The 16233-nt window shown below is 45.4% G+C and overlaps 1 protein-coding gene across 3 annotated transcripts in view; it reads left to right on the top strand.

Moving 5' to 3' along the window:
- The window catches only part of C1_1H1orf146 (chromosome 1_1 C1orf146 homolog), a 378199-nt gene that overhangs the window by 73200 nt on the left and 288766 nt on the right, over positions 1-16233 (top strand). For all 3 annotated transcript variants that reach the window (XR_013595255.1, XR_013595252.1, XM_078646325.1), the window contains exon 3: positions 5981-6149. Coding sequence is in view for 1 of the 3 variants with exons in the window: in XM_078646325.1 (XP_078502451.1) it covers positions 5981-6149 (169 nt within the window). In the remaining 2 variants the exon portion in view is untranslated. The remainder of the gene's footprint in view (positions 1-5980; positions 6150-16233) is intronic.

The following is a 16233-nucleotide window of genomic DNA, read 5'->3' on the forward strand; positions in this document are numbered from 1 at the left end:
CTACCCAAAGTGCACAAGAATCCATTGAATCCACCTGTGCGCCCTATTATATCAGGATGTGGGTCTCTCTTGGAACCTATATGCAAATATGTGGATATCTTCCTCAAACCACTTGCCGAAACAACGGCAACGTATGTGAGAGATACAATGCAAGTGATCAACCTGGTGGACAAAAAAGCTTTTGATAAGGACAAGTAAATATTGGTAACGATGGATATCGTTTCGGTCTATACGAGCATCCCGCAATCACCTGCGTTAGAATCAATGAAAAGAGCATTACAAAGAAGACCGTAACCCGCTGCCGTACCCACGGAATTCATAAAAGAACTGCTAGAAGTAGCAATGAGAAAAAACTTTTTTATTTTCCAAAAGGAATTTTTCATTCAAAGTAAGGGTGTGGCTATGGGGCCAGCATTTGCCCCGGATCTGGCTATTTTGTTTATGGATGACTATGAACAAAGCTGCATTCTATCGCCCTCTAACCCATACAGGAACAACATCACCGAATGGCGAAGGTATATCGATGACGTGCTAATGATATGGACAGGAGATGAACAAGACCTCGCATCTTTCCTTCACTGGCTGAACTCACAATCAAAAGACATCAAGTTCACCATGCACTCTAATAGAGAAACCATAGACTTTCTGGAAATCAGCATAAAGGTCAATGAGGACCATTTATACACTATCCTGTATAGAAAACCGGCGGAAAGAAACACGTTACTTAGATATACTAGCCACCATACGGGAGGACTCCGGGACAATCTACCGTTTGGCAGTTCCTCCGGATCAGGAGAAACTGCTCCATGAGAGAAGACTTCTTTAAGGAATCTGATGAACTCATTTCCCGCCTTTTGGTGAGAGGATACCCCAAAAGACTAGTCAAAAGAGCCAGAAAGAGGGCCTGGTATAACAATAGAGAACATCTGCTGACACCTAAGGAACGCACCACTGGACAGGACAGAATGATATGTGTAACAACACATTGCACAAGAAGCAATGATATAAAATGGACAATCAACAAATATTGGGGCCTGGTTGCTGACACCATTGAGATGCCTGAACCTCCGATGCACGCATTCAAAAAAGCCAAGAACATCAGGGACCATGTAGTTAGCTCACTGCTGGAAACACCTCCCGCCCCAACGATTCAGACACTATGGAACCTACCTGAGGTATTGGGCCACTACAGATGCACGAGATACAAAGCCTGCTCAATGTGTCTAGAAACTAAAATTCTGAACTACAGGAATCACATCATGGAATTGAAGTCGCATACCAACTGCAATACTAGCGAAGTGCTATATGCCATTCTCTGCCCATGTGATCTCATGTACGTGGGCCAGACTAAGCAAAGGGTAAAAAACCGAATCTTGCAACATTGTAGTCGGATCAGATGCCAGACAATGGGAGCAACCTTGGTTGAGCATTTCCGCACCAAAAACCATACCCCAGAATCAATGAAATGGTTAGTGCTTGAAAAAATAACCTTAGGTCCAAGAGGAGGCGACCTTAGCCCAATCATGAACATCAGGGAATGCAAGTGGATGCACCTATTGGACACAGTGGACAATGGTCTCAACGAACTGGATGCCACCTATGCCCAAATGGCGGGCCTAGAACCAGAATAGGCACATTTAGGCCACTACACTACACCCAAGTAGTCGCACCAGACCAGATGAATCCCTACGATACATAATCATGACCCTTGATGACAATTACACTCATAAGACCCAGACCTATCAGGGCACATTTATAGGGAAGCAAGGCCAAACAGAATTTATGGGGATTTTGTGGAATCTAGTTCCTGTCGGTTACTTGTCATGAAATGTATTAGTATAAGCTTTTGTAATTGTTTTAATTTTGCAAACATGTGGATATCCAGCTTTACTCCAGGTAATAACTAAATGCGTCATCCACGCAACATGATGTTTGCACGTGGATCAACACCTTAGCCTAATGTGTTTTCCGCCATGACAAACAAGTTTTGTCCTAGTACCACGTTAACGATGTATTTACTTGTAACAATACCATGGTCAATATGGGGGTACAGTATGTCGCTGCACTCACAGGAATAACAGAGTATTTCACGCAATACAATTTAAAGGAGGTTTTCTCCATGCAACAAGCCAGTTTTGTTGACTTGTATCCATACAAGGCCCACTCTACGAGCATAATAAGATATTACGCATAAGATAACTCTTTTTTAAAATTCACAGATCAACTCTAATAATGGAGGTAATCACGTCCATACCATGGTGCTTTTGAGAAAACCTTATGCTCTAACGCACACCAGAACTACAGTGGTTTATGTCATGTAAATACCAAGAGGTCGTCTCCACTTTTAATGTTAATTACTAGCATAGGATAACACCACATGTAATGAACCATAAAATTCTGAGGAACATCACGGATCGGTTTCCATACTGCATTCACACACTGACTATCTAAGTTTTTGCTGGTTTTTAGATTAGGCTTTCAAGTACGTTTATCTTTTTAAATGAACCGTTCGTCACCCATGGACTGTAACGGATCTCCATGGTTACCCGCAGTAGGCTTCCATTGGTTGCCATACTGACGAGCCCCCTACTAGCATCCAGCGGCGGCACTGCGTGACGCAGCCACGCCACCGTCATTTTAAACAGGAGTTCCGATAGCACTGTGCCTGTCATTCGGAACACGAAGGGGAGAAAGGTAAAAGACCGACGGGTCCCTCATCGGTTGTATATTGTAGCATTCTCTTGATACGCTGTGGACTCTGGCTTCACGGGGAATTTGTTAGACTAGATTTTTTGGTATATATTATCTGTTGTGAATACCTCCGCAGTGTAGCCGCATCTTGCCATGGATTTTTTGATGCATACTCCTACTTATAATACGCTATCGGAGCGTGGGGGCATCATATATTTTATCTAATCACTTGAAAGACATGCTAACCGGTCTCAGGCACTTACGCCCACTGGCATAGTCTTGGCCGTGAACGTACTTTAAAGACATGTTCTAGTCTTACCATAACATGGATACTTTTTAATGCACACGCCGCCGTATGAATATGGAAATAGAGAACGTAGTGTCACTAACACGAGAGCAGATGACTGTTGAAATATGCTATACCAATGCTGTATGCACCTTTTTCTTTATTTTTACAGACTTCCATTTGTTGACTAATTAGCAACATACCACGGGAGATTGATGACACCATCTCGGTACTAGTCATTACAGTATTCTCTTCCAGACACTATGGAAGCCTGACACACATTGGGAGAATAATCACCCCATATGTTCAACGTCCTTTTCAGTAAGTCTCCTACCTAAACACATAACCTTTCCCAAGGACACTTAATGTCCCTATATGTAACATGTAGATTACATATCTCATTTGAGATATCGAGGAGCGTTTTGCTACCCATCGGGGACGGTCATTGAGAGCCGGTTCCGAAGTAAGTACCTAATTTGGTTACCCACTGTCTGATTCACCACAATGTACTACACACACTATGGGGTCGATTCCGATCCGGTAAAAAGCACTCCGAATAGCCGTTCGGAGTGCTTTTCCCGTACGAATCGTACCCTGCAACGTCCCCCGTACGTACAACGAAGTACGATTCGTACCAGGAGCCGTACTCCATACGAGTCGTACAGAGACCGTACAAATCAAATCCCCGTACGAATCTCCCTCGGAACCCGCTGTACGCGACATCTGTACGGTTCGCGGCTGCTTTTTCCGACCAGGCAAGTACGATTTGTGTTGGGTACGCACTGTACGACCCTTTTTCTACGGGAGCTGAAAACAGCCGTAAAAGCAGAGTTCACGCCGAAACAGTTACGGAACGGCCCCCCCGGGTATGGTGCGTACCCCCATGATCGCAGGGGTACGCACCGTACCCCTGCGATCATGGGGGGTACGCACCGTACACCCAGCGTACATGGGGTACGCACCCAGCGTACATGGGGTACGCACCGTACCCCATGTACACTGGGTGTACGGTGCGTACCCCATGTACGCTGGGTGTACGGTGCGTTCCCCCCATGATCGCAGGGGTACGGTGCGTACCCCTGCGATCATGGGGGGTACGCACCGCACGGTGTGTATGTGAATGTGCGCTTTTCCGTACGAATCGCCCTAACCAGACATGGACCGTACGAATCGCGTCCTGATACCCCGGTCCGGATCGTACTCGTCGGGTCGTACGGTGTGTGTACGAGTCGTACGGAGATGGCTCCGGATGCTAATCGTACGGACGGTCATTTTACCAGATCGGAATCGACCCCTGAATCTAATTTATAATTTCAGGTGCTCTGTACACCATTTTGTCCTGACGAAGACGCCACAATGAAGAACTAACAACCCTTCACTATCCGGGGTCGAAACGTAGACTACCACACACCCTCAAACCATAGGAAGAGAAGAAATCAATTTGTTTTGACCTATGTATTATGAGTATAGGGAACTATGGACCTAAATTAGGCTGTAAAGGTTCTACTGTACATAAATGCAACTGTGCCTATGTCACACCACCTTTACCCAGTCCCTCACTTACCTAATCACCCCATTCCCTCATAACCTTCCTTTTCTCTATTTCACTGAGAGCACTGTAAATATTACATGCAATAGAAGTATATTTAAAGTAGTTTCATGGATTAACATTAATGCTTTGATTAACAAGAACATTTAATGAATGTTCTATTTGAAAATAAATTTGTGTTCTAAAGTAGTTACATGGATTAACATTAATGCCTTGATTTACAAGAGCATTTAATGAATGTTCTATTTTTTTTTAAATAAATCTGTGTTTCTGATGAACTTACTTTTTTGTGGTGAATTGTTGATGCTAATATAAAGTTATAGGGACTACCTTGACCCTTTTCTGAACGTACTTCTAAGATAAGCCTGACTGCTCGTGCCTAGCTACCAAGGGGGTGAGCAGGGGTTATTTTAGGAGTGTAAATCTATTATCCTGACTATGAAGAAGGGTCCCTATTTGGACAAAGGTGCAACCCCATGCCAAATAGAGACCCCCCTTTCTAACATTTAGGAAATGCCACTAAATAAACAATAGCGCATTACTTCAAAACAAGCTACCGAATAACAACAGTTACAAATGTCTGCTCACATCAAATATTTCTCTTATTTTTTCCATTCCAATATACAGTATTTTATATAGCTAATACAGGTCTCCTCACAAGTCCACATTCACACCCAGTAACAGGCAAACATACCACACCTTTTCATTGCTTCAGAAATTTCTTTTAAGTATTTCTACTACTACTTGGATATTTTTGGAAAGAAAAAAATCTTATTTGAGACACCAATATCTTGAAATTAAATAATGCAAGAACTATTGCATTGTAAATGCTTGTTTTATCTTGGACTGGCCACCAGGTGAATGTCCTACTGGGCCACTTATTTTTCTAAAAGTTCTTTCACACACTTTGTTTTTTTAAAACAAATGAATTGTTCCAAGAAGGGGTCTGCCATTTTGGAACAGCAAATTAAAAGTAAAAAAAATAAATTAGCAGCTGCAACACCTTGACACATAGAAGTGCACGGTGGTGATACATACATGCTTATCAGATTGAGGTTGACCATAAAGTTAAAAATATATATATAAATCAAGGTCACTACGGTATCGTGACACTTATGTTTGCATGTGTGGTGGCGCCTGTGTTCATAAAAGTCATACTGCCGAGGCCCAAAGTTTTCTGCTTGTTTTGGTTCTTTTTGCTCATGCTTTTTAGTATTGCTGCAAGCATTAGTAAAGCCAAGGAATGGCTAATGCCTTTTATAAACGCCTGTTGCCTTTACAAGAGCTTGTTTTATTTGGTTTGGTGCAGTATATCCATTTTTATAATATATGTTGCAAAATGTTTGATAGTAGCATTAGAAAAGTAAGAAAAAAATGTAATACAGACAAATGTATTTCTGATAGGTATTATCTTATTTCATAGACACCAACTGCTATCTATTCTTTTACCTTAGGTGTTGCTTTTTTATTGGTGAACATACAAGATCTATCTTTGATGCAGAAAGATTTTGTTTTAGAAAAAATTGAGAAATTTATAGGCATTCATCGCAATAGCTTCTTACTCCTAGTTGCTGCTCTGCATGGAAGGGAAGAGTGGAAATGTATGTTCCACATTCAACAGAGGTGAGCAATAAAATTCGGACTGACAAAGTAAAACATGTTAAAATGTTTAACTATGTATTTTCCTAGTAAGAATTGTCCCAGTTAATTACTGGTAATCATAATTACTGCAAATCTTTAAAAAAAAGTCACTGTTTGTCCATGTATGGCGAGTGCTCTCCCTTAGACAGAGCCCAATATTCCATTTTTTTTACAACTTTATTTTTCAAGTTTTTCCTTTTTCTGAAAACAAACGAAGAAACATTGCAGCAACAGAAAAAGTTCTATTATCATGCGTACATTAGCAGGAATCCAAGCAGTCCACCCTCCTCTGATTATAGAGTTACAAATGACAATGACCTCTTACTGTCATTCTGAACCTTTCTAACATTCATTACCACTAGTACACGGATGACAAAAAACTTTACTTGAAGATGTCCTCTTCGGATGATATTAAAACTTTAAGGGCCAGATGTAGGTAAAAAACAAATTCCGACTCTTAAATACCGACTCATACCGAATCGGTAATTAAGAATCGGAATACGGGATGTAGATATAAAATAAGTAAAAGATACCGAATCTGTATCATTCGGAATTTACCGAATTGGTAAATACCGATTTGTTAAATACCGAATCGGTAAGTACCCATTCATGTCTATGGTCCTTCTGGCCCATAGGAATGAATGGAATATACCGATTCGGAATTTACCGATTCGGTAAATACCGAATCGGTAAATTCCGAATCGGTAGAAATCAAAAAGTACATGTGACCCTTTAAACCAATCAGGAACACCCACCACACCAAAGGCACAGATGAACCAACCAATCAGAATCAAGCACCCCTCCCCAGTACCTGGGAGTTGCCACACCCATGCAGGTGCAGAGCAACTGAACAGTTAGCAGAGCAGGAGGAAACAGAGAGCAGCTGACTTTGCAGAGCTTGCCTGTCCATCAGAATGGAGTCTCAGGAAGGGCAGAAGGATGCAGGAGACCGCAGAAGGAAAGTTAAATTTAGTCCTGCTGAACTCCAGGTGCTTGTGGAAGAAGTGGTAAAGCACTACAACAAAATATTTGGGAAACAGTCTCTGCATGTTGCAGAGTCTGTAAAAAGAGGCATATGGCTTGACATCCAGACAAAGGTGAATGTCATTGGGATGACGCACAGGGAGATTGACGACCTAAAGAAAAGATGGTACGACCTGCGCATCGTAACCAAGAAGAAAATTGCTGCCCAAAGAAAGGAAGCAGGTGTCAGAGGTGGGGGGAAAAACCGAACTCCAAAACTTACAGAGCTGGAGGAGCTAGTAGAATCCACCCTGGAGCCAGAAAGCATTCATGGAATTGGGGACATGGATAGCTCTGACAGAGCATCAAAGAAACAAGGTAAGATGCATGGACAGTAATCTTTACCCATCACCCTGTCCCTCATCCCCACTGTGTGTAAGCATAACACTCCAGAACAGCTTTTACTGATGGCCATCAATGCATCATGGGAGACGTAGTCATAGGTACATACATGCAATGCATACACCATAGAATCCAGCAAGGCATGCCACACACAACTTCGAGCAGCTGATGTAGACTAGGCAAATGTGTGATATAAATGCATTTAATTAAGACACACAGGTGAACTACCCCACTGATCCTATGTCCATATCTTTTCACAGGAGAATCCTCACGCAGTACAGCACCAGCAAGGGAGGAGAGGGCCCCAGTACCTAACAGAAGGGAAAATGACAGACAAAGTGCAGGTCACAGCGCTGTTGGAAAAGAGAAATTCACATCCCGGGAAGCCACAACACCTGAGCGAGCCACAACACCTCAGCCACATTCGCCTCTATTGTTTGGAACACCTGAGTTGGAACCAGCAGCAAATTCGCCAACACCAACCAAACAGTCATCCATGCAAGGAAGTGCAAGGAGGGCTGATGTGCCCCCTCTGAGGATACTGCAAACATTGGATGAGGAGGGTGAAATGCAGATAAATCCAACTGTGGCTGACAAGGCCAGGCAGCAGAGTACTCCAGGCACTGTGCAGGCCAGTGTCCTTGGCAGAAGGGCACGGGAGAGTGGTGCTGGGCAGGAAGGAGAGGGGGTCTTCTGTGGCCTGGAGGCCGCCATGGTAAAGGTGCAGCGCATGCAGGCGAAGTCAATGTTGGCAGTGCACAGGCAGGTGCGCAGCATGAATTACAAACTGTCACACATTGACACCATGGAATAGGCAACATTGCTGGAAGCATGGAGGCAATTGCTAAGGGGATGTCAGACATCTCACAGTATATGGGTGTTCTGTCTGACAAGTTGGACAGAGACCACTTAGAGCGTCGTAGAGAGCGCCAGTGTATGCGGCAGCGGTCTAAGGCCCTGGACCGCTTTGCCACAGCAACGTCACTGCTGTGCAGGGGTTCAATTGCAAGGCAGGATGCATTAGTGCACTGCTGCACAAACTTATCAAGGGGCATGGGGAGAGTCACCTCTGCGATGGAGCAGATGCTCACTAACCAAACAGGCACTGCTGGTGACACAGGTGTGGAAGACACAGAAGGGTCCACCAGCAGGAGTGGCTCCAGTACACCTGTACCTGAGAAGCATAGGAGCGTCAGGCACAACATTTCTGACCCAGGCACCACCCAAAGTGTCGATACCCAGCCTCGTACATCCTGTACTGCAGTGCGTGCCCGAAAACGTTAAGGATTGCCCACACCCCACAGGACTGGTCACAGTGAGGGTAGCTGTGAGCACGCAGTCATGGACACAGGCATTGTTGGACAATGGCATTTGAACACTTGCACGATGTAGTGAAAATTAAACTACATACTTCACATACTACACCTGTCTGTGTCTCATTCATTACCTAGTAATATCGACGTGTGATCTCTGCCCGTCTCAATCTACCATCTGTTGCTGCTGCTCCTGTTGCTTGGGGCTCTGCCTGTTCTTGATCATCATCAATGTCCTAGTGATGTGTTACCTCCACCTCTGTGCCATCTTTGGTGGTAAGATTGTGCAACATGGCACAGGTAGCTATTATCTTACAACACAGGATGGGGGTGTACTGCCGGGCACCTCCACTCTTGTGGAGGCAACGGAATCTGCTCTTGAGGAGTCTAAATGTTCGCTCCACAACGTTGCGAGTAGACCTGTGAGCCACATTATAACGCCTCTCACTCCTGGTAGTTGGATTGAGGTAGGGTGTGAGTACAAAGGGACACAGGGCATATGCACTATCACCTAGATGGTAAAGAGAGGTTCATTAGTTACATACGCATGACACATACATCTGCCATAACTATCAGGGTGTGTCACAGTTGTTTACCTAGCAGATATCCGTCCCCAAACTCTCCAGCAACAAGCCGTGTGTATATCCCACTGTTCTGGAAAATGTAGGAGTCGTGGGTGCTACCGGGATATTTGGCCACAATGTCAGTGATGATGTAGGTAGCATTGCATATCACCTGCACATTGATGGAGTGCGTTGACTTACGGTTTATGTAGATTTTTTCAGTGGCTGCAGTTGGACAGAGTGGAATGTGGGTGCCATCTATGCATCCTATCACGTGAGGGAAGTGTGCCAGTTGATAGAAATCAGTTTTTGTTTTTGCAAGTTCCGCAAGTGTGTCAGGGAACCGGATGTAATGTTCCATTCTCTGCGTCATGGCCTCCAGGAACTCGTGGAAAAAATGTGACAGGCAGCTCTGGGACACACCACCAACTGCAGCAATCACACTCTGGTAGCTCCCAGAGGCAAGCAGGTGTAGGCTACACAGCACCTGCACATGGGGTGGGATGGCGTGGGCCCTGGGGGTTGGGTGTTCCAGGTATGGGTGGAGGTCCCTAATCAAGTCCAGGATGATTGTGGGGTGTAGCCTGTACCTCTGAAGTATCTCTGGCTCAGTCAGTTGGAATAGGGTGATCCTCTGCCTGTATACCTGCTCCTCCCTTCTCCAGACCCTCTCTCCTGCTGCCTGTAGCCGTAGCCGCCTCGCAATCACGTAGAATGCCGCCATTCTTGCAAAACTGTGGCATTTTGGGGCCTTTTTTTATAGCCTGCACCTGGTTACCACCTGCTTTCAATCCATGGTAAATGCCGACTCTTAAATACCGAATTTCTTATTTACCGATTCGGTAAATAAGAACTCGGTAGATGTGGAATCGGAAAATACCGATTCGGAATGATACCGACTCTTATTTACCGATTCGGGAAATTTTAGGCACCTACATCTCAAATTCCAAATACCGGTTGGTAACAGCCGAAATTACTGAATTTCGTCCGTTACCGACCGGTATTTGGCTACCTATATCTGGCCCTTGATGAGGGTCTCTCGCAAACTCAACAATGGTTAGCCCAGAACCATCTTTTGTTGAATACTCTCAAAATTGAATTTCTGTTGATTGCCCCCCACAACCACGCTGCATCTATCCTGGACTGGCTGAAACAACTCACAGCCCTAACTGCACCCCTCACGTGGTTGATTCCGCTAAATCGTTAGGCATTACCTTGGACAAATTCCTTAATATGCAAGCTCACATCAGTGCCACTATTACAGGTGCCAACTTTCATCTCAACATCCTTAAAGAAATCAAGCCTTTCCTTCTGCCGGAAGACATACGCACTGCAGTACAATCCCTGGTGATCTTACGTCCACAACTTGAATATGGTCTGGTGACCCTTGCGGGGCTTCCTAAAGCGAGCTTGGCCTCTCTCAGAGCCACTCTCAACGCATCGGCCAGGCTCATCACAGGCTCCAAAAAACACAATCACATTACACCTGACCTTTTGCAACTTAACTGGCTGTCTATTGATGTGATGATACGTTTTAAAATAGCCTGCCTAACGCATAAAGCCTTACATTACAACACTCCAGGCTACTTGGTGAACAAACTTGTTCTTTCTGGCTCGGTTCGCAACTTAAGAAGTACGTCTACCCTACTCTTGAAACCTCCCAAATTAAAAAAGAAAAGTGCGTACAAACGTGCCTTCTCCGGTCTTGCTCCTAGAATTTGGAATGCTCTTCCTACTGAGATTAGAACCAATCCTTCCACTGCTTCTTTCAAGAAACAGACCAAATGGCTTTTCCTGAGTGAACATAAACTGCATCAACTTGTACTCTTTTTCATGTCCCCTTGTTGACAGATTTGACATTTATCCCAACATATCGTTCTCGATTATTTTTTTTATGCTTGTTTGGTAAATTGTAATTTTACGCTTGGGCCCTTCCGAAACTATACTAGCTGGGCCGACTACAGATTTGTCATTTATTTCACTATGTTGTTCCGAGTCACTTTCGGATTGTTCTACTGAATGTTACAGGAAATCTTTTGCACTCTATGGATCGTCTGAAACTGAACTAGCGGGGCCCACTACCCAGAACCTGACCTCGATCGTTTACTCCATGTTGTTCTGATAGTGTTGCCCTCCATTGTACTGAGTTTATTCATGCTTTCGCCTCATTGTACAGCGCTCTGATACCTGCAAGGGTCATGTTTGTGCTTTATAAAACTTTTCAAATAAATATATGAGGAAAGATGAAAGGATTACAACAGACACATATGGTTAAATGAGGTCAAACTGGCATTCCCTATACAACTACTGTTCTCCCGGCTCAATATTCCAGCCCACCCGGGTCACTCTCGCCTGATTATGGCTCTGGTGGTCATTCTCATGAGCACTGGGGTCGAGGGCGGAGTAGCACAATTCACGCCACTCCGTTAGGTCTGTCTGCAACTTGTCATCTCTACAATTTAATTTCATATGAGCCTCTTTGGCTAAAGCCCATTCTTGAACATCCTTAAGCCATGCTAACCTGTCTGGGCCTCTCTGTTCTATCCAAGTAATGGCATTGCTACGTCAGGCCAGGACCAGCATAAGCTGCAGCAGTATATATGCCATTTTTTGCTTCTTGACTTTTCGTGTATGACCCAGCAGGCACTGCAGTGGCTCCTTCAATAAGTGGAGGCCTGTTCTTTTGTGCACCTTCGCCACAACCTGAGGCCAGAATCGCTGCAACTCAGGGCATGTCCAAGACAAATGTAAGAAGTCACCCCATTCTGCGTTGCACTAAGGGCATGTATCTTCATGGTTCTGAGATATGCGTTTAAGCTTCAGCTTTGTGAGGTAGGTGCGGTGTAAGTAGTTATAGTGAATCAGTTTGTACCGCGCATTGCAGGAAACTTTGTGCATGAGCGTACTAATGGCCGTCCAGGTCCATTTGTATGTGTAGATCCCCCTCCCATGCTGCTCTTGCCCGAGGGGGCGGACCGGATGAGTCTAACCTCATGGCTTTGTATAGGAGCGATATCAATCTACGTCTGGATCCACATGTGCGTAATATGTCCAGTGTGTAGGTCGGTCGTGGGATGCTGGGGCACTTGGGCCATGTAATTTTAGCAATCTCCAGTATCCCCATGTAGTGCAGGTAGTGTTCCTGCACCAGTTTGAAACCGTCACAAGCTTGTTCGTATGATAAGAAAGTTTCGTTCGGGTAGAGATCTGCCAGGACATCACAGCCTCTGTCCTTCCACGCCTGGGAAGGACATGTGTGCGCTCATATCTCATAGAGGAGCTAATATCCATATGGGAAGCTCCCTGTGGAACGGTGCACGTCCTGGCACCTTTTCCATGTACTGTTGCCATATATTCTCTGTATGACGGACTACATATGGCAGGTCTTCGTCAGTTCCCCTACCCTGCATCAGTGCTATCGGGAGAGTGTATGAGTGCCTCCAACTAGCCAACAGACGTTTTCCCAATTGTCCCAGTCTTCTAGCCAGAGGGGCGCATGTTCAGGCTGTGCGGCATAATGGTATGTGTCGAAACGTGGAGCCTCCAACCCCCACTCCTCATATCTACAAGTCAGTGTGTGAAACACTACTCTACTACGTCATCCAGCCCATAGCAAGGAGACAAGGATAGCATTTAGCTGCTTGAAGATCCGAGTAGGGATTGGGCCTAGTGAGTTCTGGAGCGCGTATAGGCAGCGCAGCAGCATCACTATTTTAGCCACTGCAAGCATGCCCATTAATGAGAGTGGCAATGTATTCCAGAAGGCCACAAAGCGTCACAGAGCGTCTATTACCCTGTCCACGTTTAGGGCTAATAGCTGTACATTGACAAGTGCCTCCTGTACTCCAAGGTTCCGAAAGTGCACTCGCTCCTACCTAAGTCCCAGGTCCGGAAGACTTTCCAGGGGCAGCATGGCCATTCGGGCCAAAAGAAAAATCTGAGATTTGTGCCAGTTATGCCGCAGACCAGAGACCTCACCAAACTACTCAATAAGCTGTAAGAGCCTGGGCAGGGCCTCCCGTGGAGCTGATACATAGAAGAGAGTATTGTCCGTGTATAGGGAGATCACGTGGGTTGTGTCTTGCACCTGGATACCCCACCCGCCATCTCCTCCCGCACCCGCACCGCTAGGGGTTCTATGGCCAATGCAAATAGGAGGAGGTAGTGGGGGCAGTCCTGTTGTGTGCCCCTTTCCAATGCCCACCCCAATGAGCGGGCTCTACCCACTCACACTCATGGTTCTGTGCACAGTATCTCAACCTAGCGGTGAAACTGGGGCCAAACCCCTATGGTCTTAAGGACCTCAAGCAGGTAATCCCAGTCAACCGTGTCAAAGGCCTTTGCTAGGTCTATTGACACAAGAGCGAGATCTGCGTTCCAGAGTTTCACTTCCTGCATAATGTGGGTTAGCCGGCATAAGTTCATGCCAGTGTGGCGTCCAGGTATGAAGCTACATTGATCTTCATGTATATGGCAAGTCATATACCGGGCGAGGCGAGTAGCAAGGAGTTTGCACAGGATTTTAACATCCGTATTGATCATGGTGAATGGGCGATAGGAGGTGGGATAACAGCTGTCTCCGCCGGGTTTTAATATCATACAGATTTCGCCCGGCATCATGGTGGGGGCCAAGATTTCACGTTCAAAGGCCTCTGAGTAGACTTGCAGGAAAGCCTATGTCACAGTGGCTGAGTATGTGGGTAAATTTTGGGTGGGAACCCATCCCCCCTAGAGGCTTCTTGTATTTCCTCAATGGTCAGCTGTGCTTTGGGCTCATCATATGCCTGCGCAAGGGAGGTGCGCCAGGGCCCGCAAGTATGGGACATATTGGTCCTCACTTACTGCCGCTGTAGTATGGCCTAGGGCCTGCTTTGCGTGCATGTTATGTTATCATGGCTCATTAGAAGTTTAAACGCCATTTTACCTCCTGCTGCTTTTGCACAAGACACTGCATAGCTGTTTTTGTAAGTTAGCCTTGACGAAGGTCTACACATGAGAAAAGGTTTGTTTTCGACATCTCTAGACTTACATCGTGCCACTAGTCTGCACAGTGAGTGCTAAAGCCGTCAAGGTTATCAAAACATGTTAGTTGTTTTTCAACATGTTCGGGTAATGTTTTCTAGACACAACATTTTGGCAGCTGTGGCCAAGTAAGATTCTGGCGTCCTTATTATCACACACTAGCCATGATTTCAGACACTTGGAAGATTTCAGTTTCCAGGGATGCAGAGAGTCTATGCTGATCCAGATGTAATTTACTCTTACTGAGCGGAAAGGTAATGGGGTCCCCCGAACCAAGCCTAAGAGACCTTCTGTAGTTTATAATACATAGTTCCTATATAGGGAGGGTGTTAAAACTAGGCGCTATAGGACCTGTTTGCACCATCATTGTAATACGATCCCTCCTTTTGTATTTTATGGAATTGTAACCATGCTGACCATATTATTTTTAATCATATGTCTGCTTATGTTGGTTAAAATACTGCACATGAGATCACGTTGTTAAAATAATTATTTAATCTTACCGTGTCTTACCGTGTCTCTTTACTCCTGTTGTGGACTGGTATGAGAGCCAAACCATTCCTGCGGTGGTCCTAAGTTGCATGTTCTAGGTTGTCTAATCATTGGTTACTTTGCTATAGGACGAAGAGCTAATGTGACACTGATGCTAGCTGGTTGGGGTTTTTCTAGGTACGGAGGTGAGTGTCTGGTACACCACAATTCACTGACGTCCTAGGTCTATGTGCACAGTTCTGTGTATCAGCAGGATCCTTGCAACATTGCGCCGCCAACGAGTGTGGTCTTATTGTGAGACACTTGAGTAGTGCTTATATCAGTCTACGACCCCCTCACTATTGTTTCCGGTTGGCAATAGTGACAGATAAAACCTACCTATAGTTACATAGGTCTTTTCAAGCTTGATATTTTAAAACGGTTTTCTATTGAATTACTACCCAGTTGTGCCTTTTTCTAATGCATTGTACTTATCCATCACTGTCTCCATATGGCTGTTGATATCCCAGCACACAGTCGCTTGGCTGTGCGGAAACCCTTGCAGGATTACCTCATTTCTTTGAAGGGACAGGCAGTAGTTTTTGTTGTATCAGCTGACACAGTGTACCCGTTTGAGTTGTTCTACTCATGGGTCACATTTCCTGCGGTAGATGCTGTGTCTGGTGTATTTCACACTTACACCCCAGCTGCCGCGCCTGCAGAGTACGCTCCATATAGGACAGTGGAAATTCCGATTTCGGCTTGGCAGCATGCCGTTTGGTTTAATGGCACCCTCCCACACGTTATAACGGCGGTCAGACAAGGGCCGTTGTCCATCCCAGGCTCTACTTGGCCTGTTTTAGCTGCTTACACCCCGCATCCTCAGGCGGGGCAGTTGACAGCTCCGCAACTAAGACCCCTTTATGCCTCTGCTGTGTCAGTTATTAGGGGTCTGGTTCATTGCATTACCTGCAAACTCCTGGGTGGGGACCCGGGTGGTGCAGCGTATCCAGTTGGTGGGGTTGGGCTGAAGCTTAGTCCCGTCATGGTTAATGCGGTCATGGGCAAGCGTCCCCAGGATAAGGATGAGATGCCTTTTTGGCTTGCCGAGAAATTCAACCAACTGGAAGCAGTATTCCCGAATACTACTCCTGTGGAGAAACACAGGATCCTTACCATTAGTTTGCAGAAAGACTTAGTGCCAGGCGTAAATGACTGTACAACCTGGTGTGTGATTTTTGCGGCAGTCTATACTAGGTGCTTTGGCACCCCGTCAATGGCTGTCCTGCCCTCCGTCATGAAGCGTGTTCAGAATGAACTCGGGCCGGAGTC

The sequence above is a fragment of the Lissotriton helveticus genome, chromosome 1_1, assembly GCF_964261635.1.
Source record: "Lissotriton helveticus chromosome 1_1, aLisHel1.1, whole genome shotgun sequence".
In the NCBI taxonomy this organism is placed as follows: domain Eukaryota; kingdom Metazoa; phylum Chordata; class Amphibia; order Caudata; family Salamandridae; genus Lissotriton; species Lissotriton helveticus.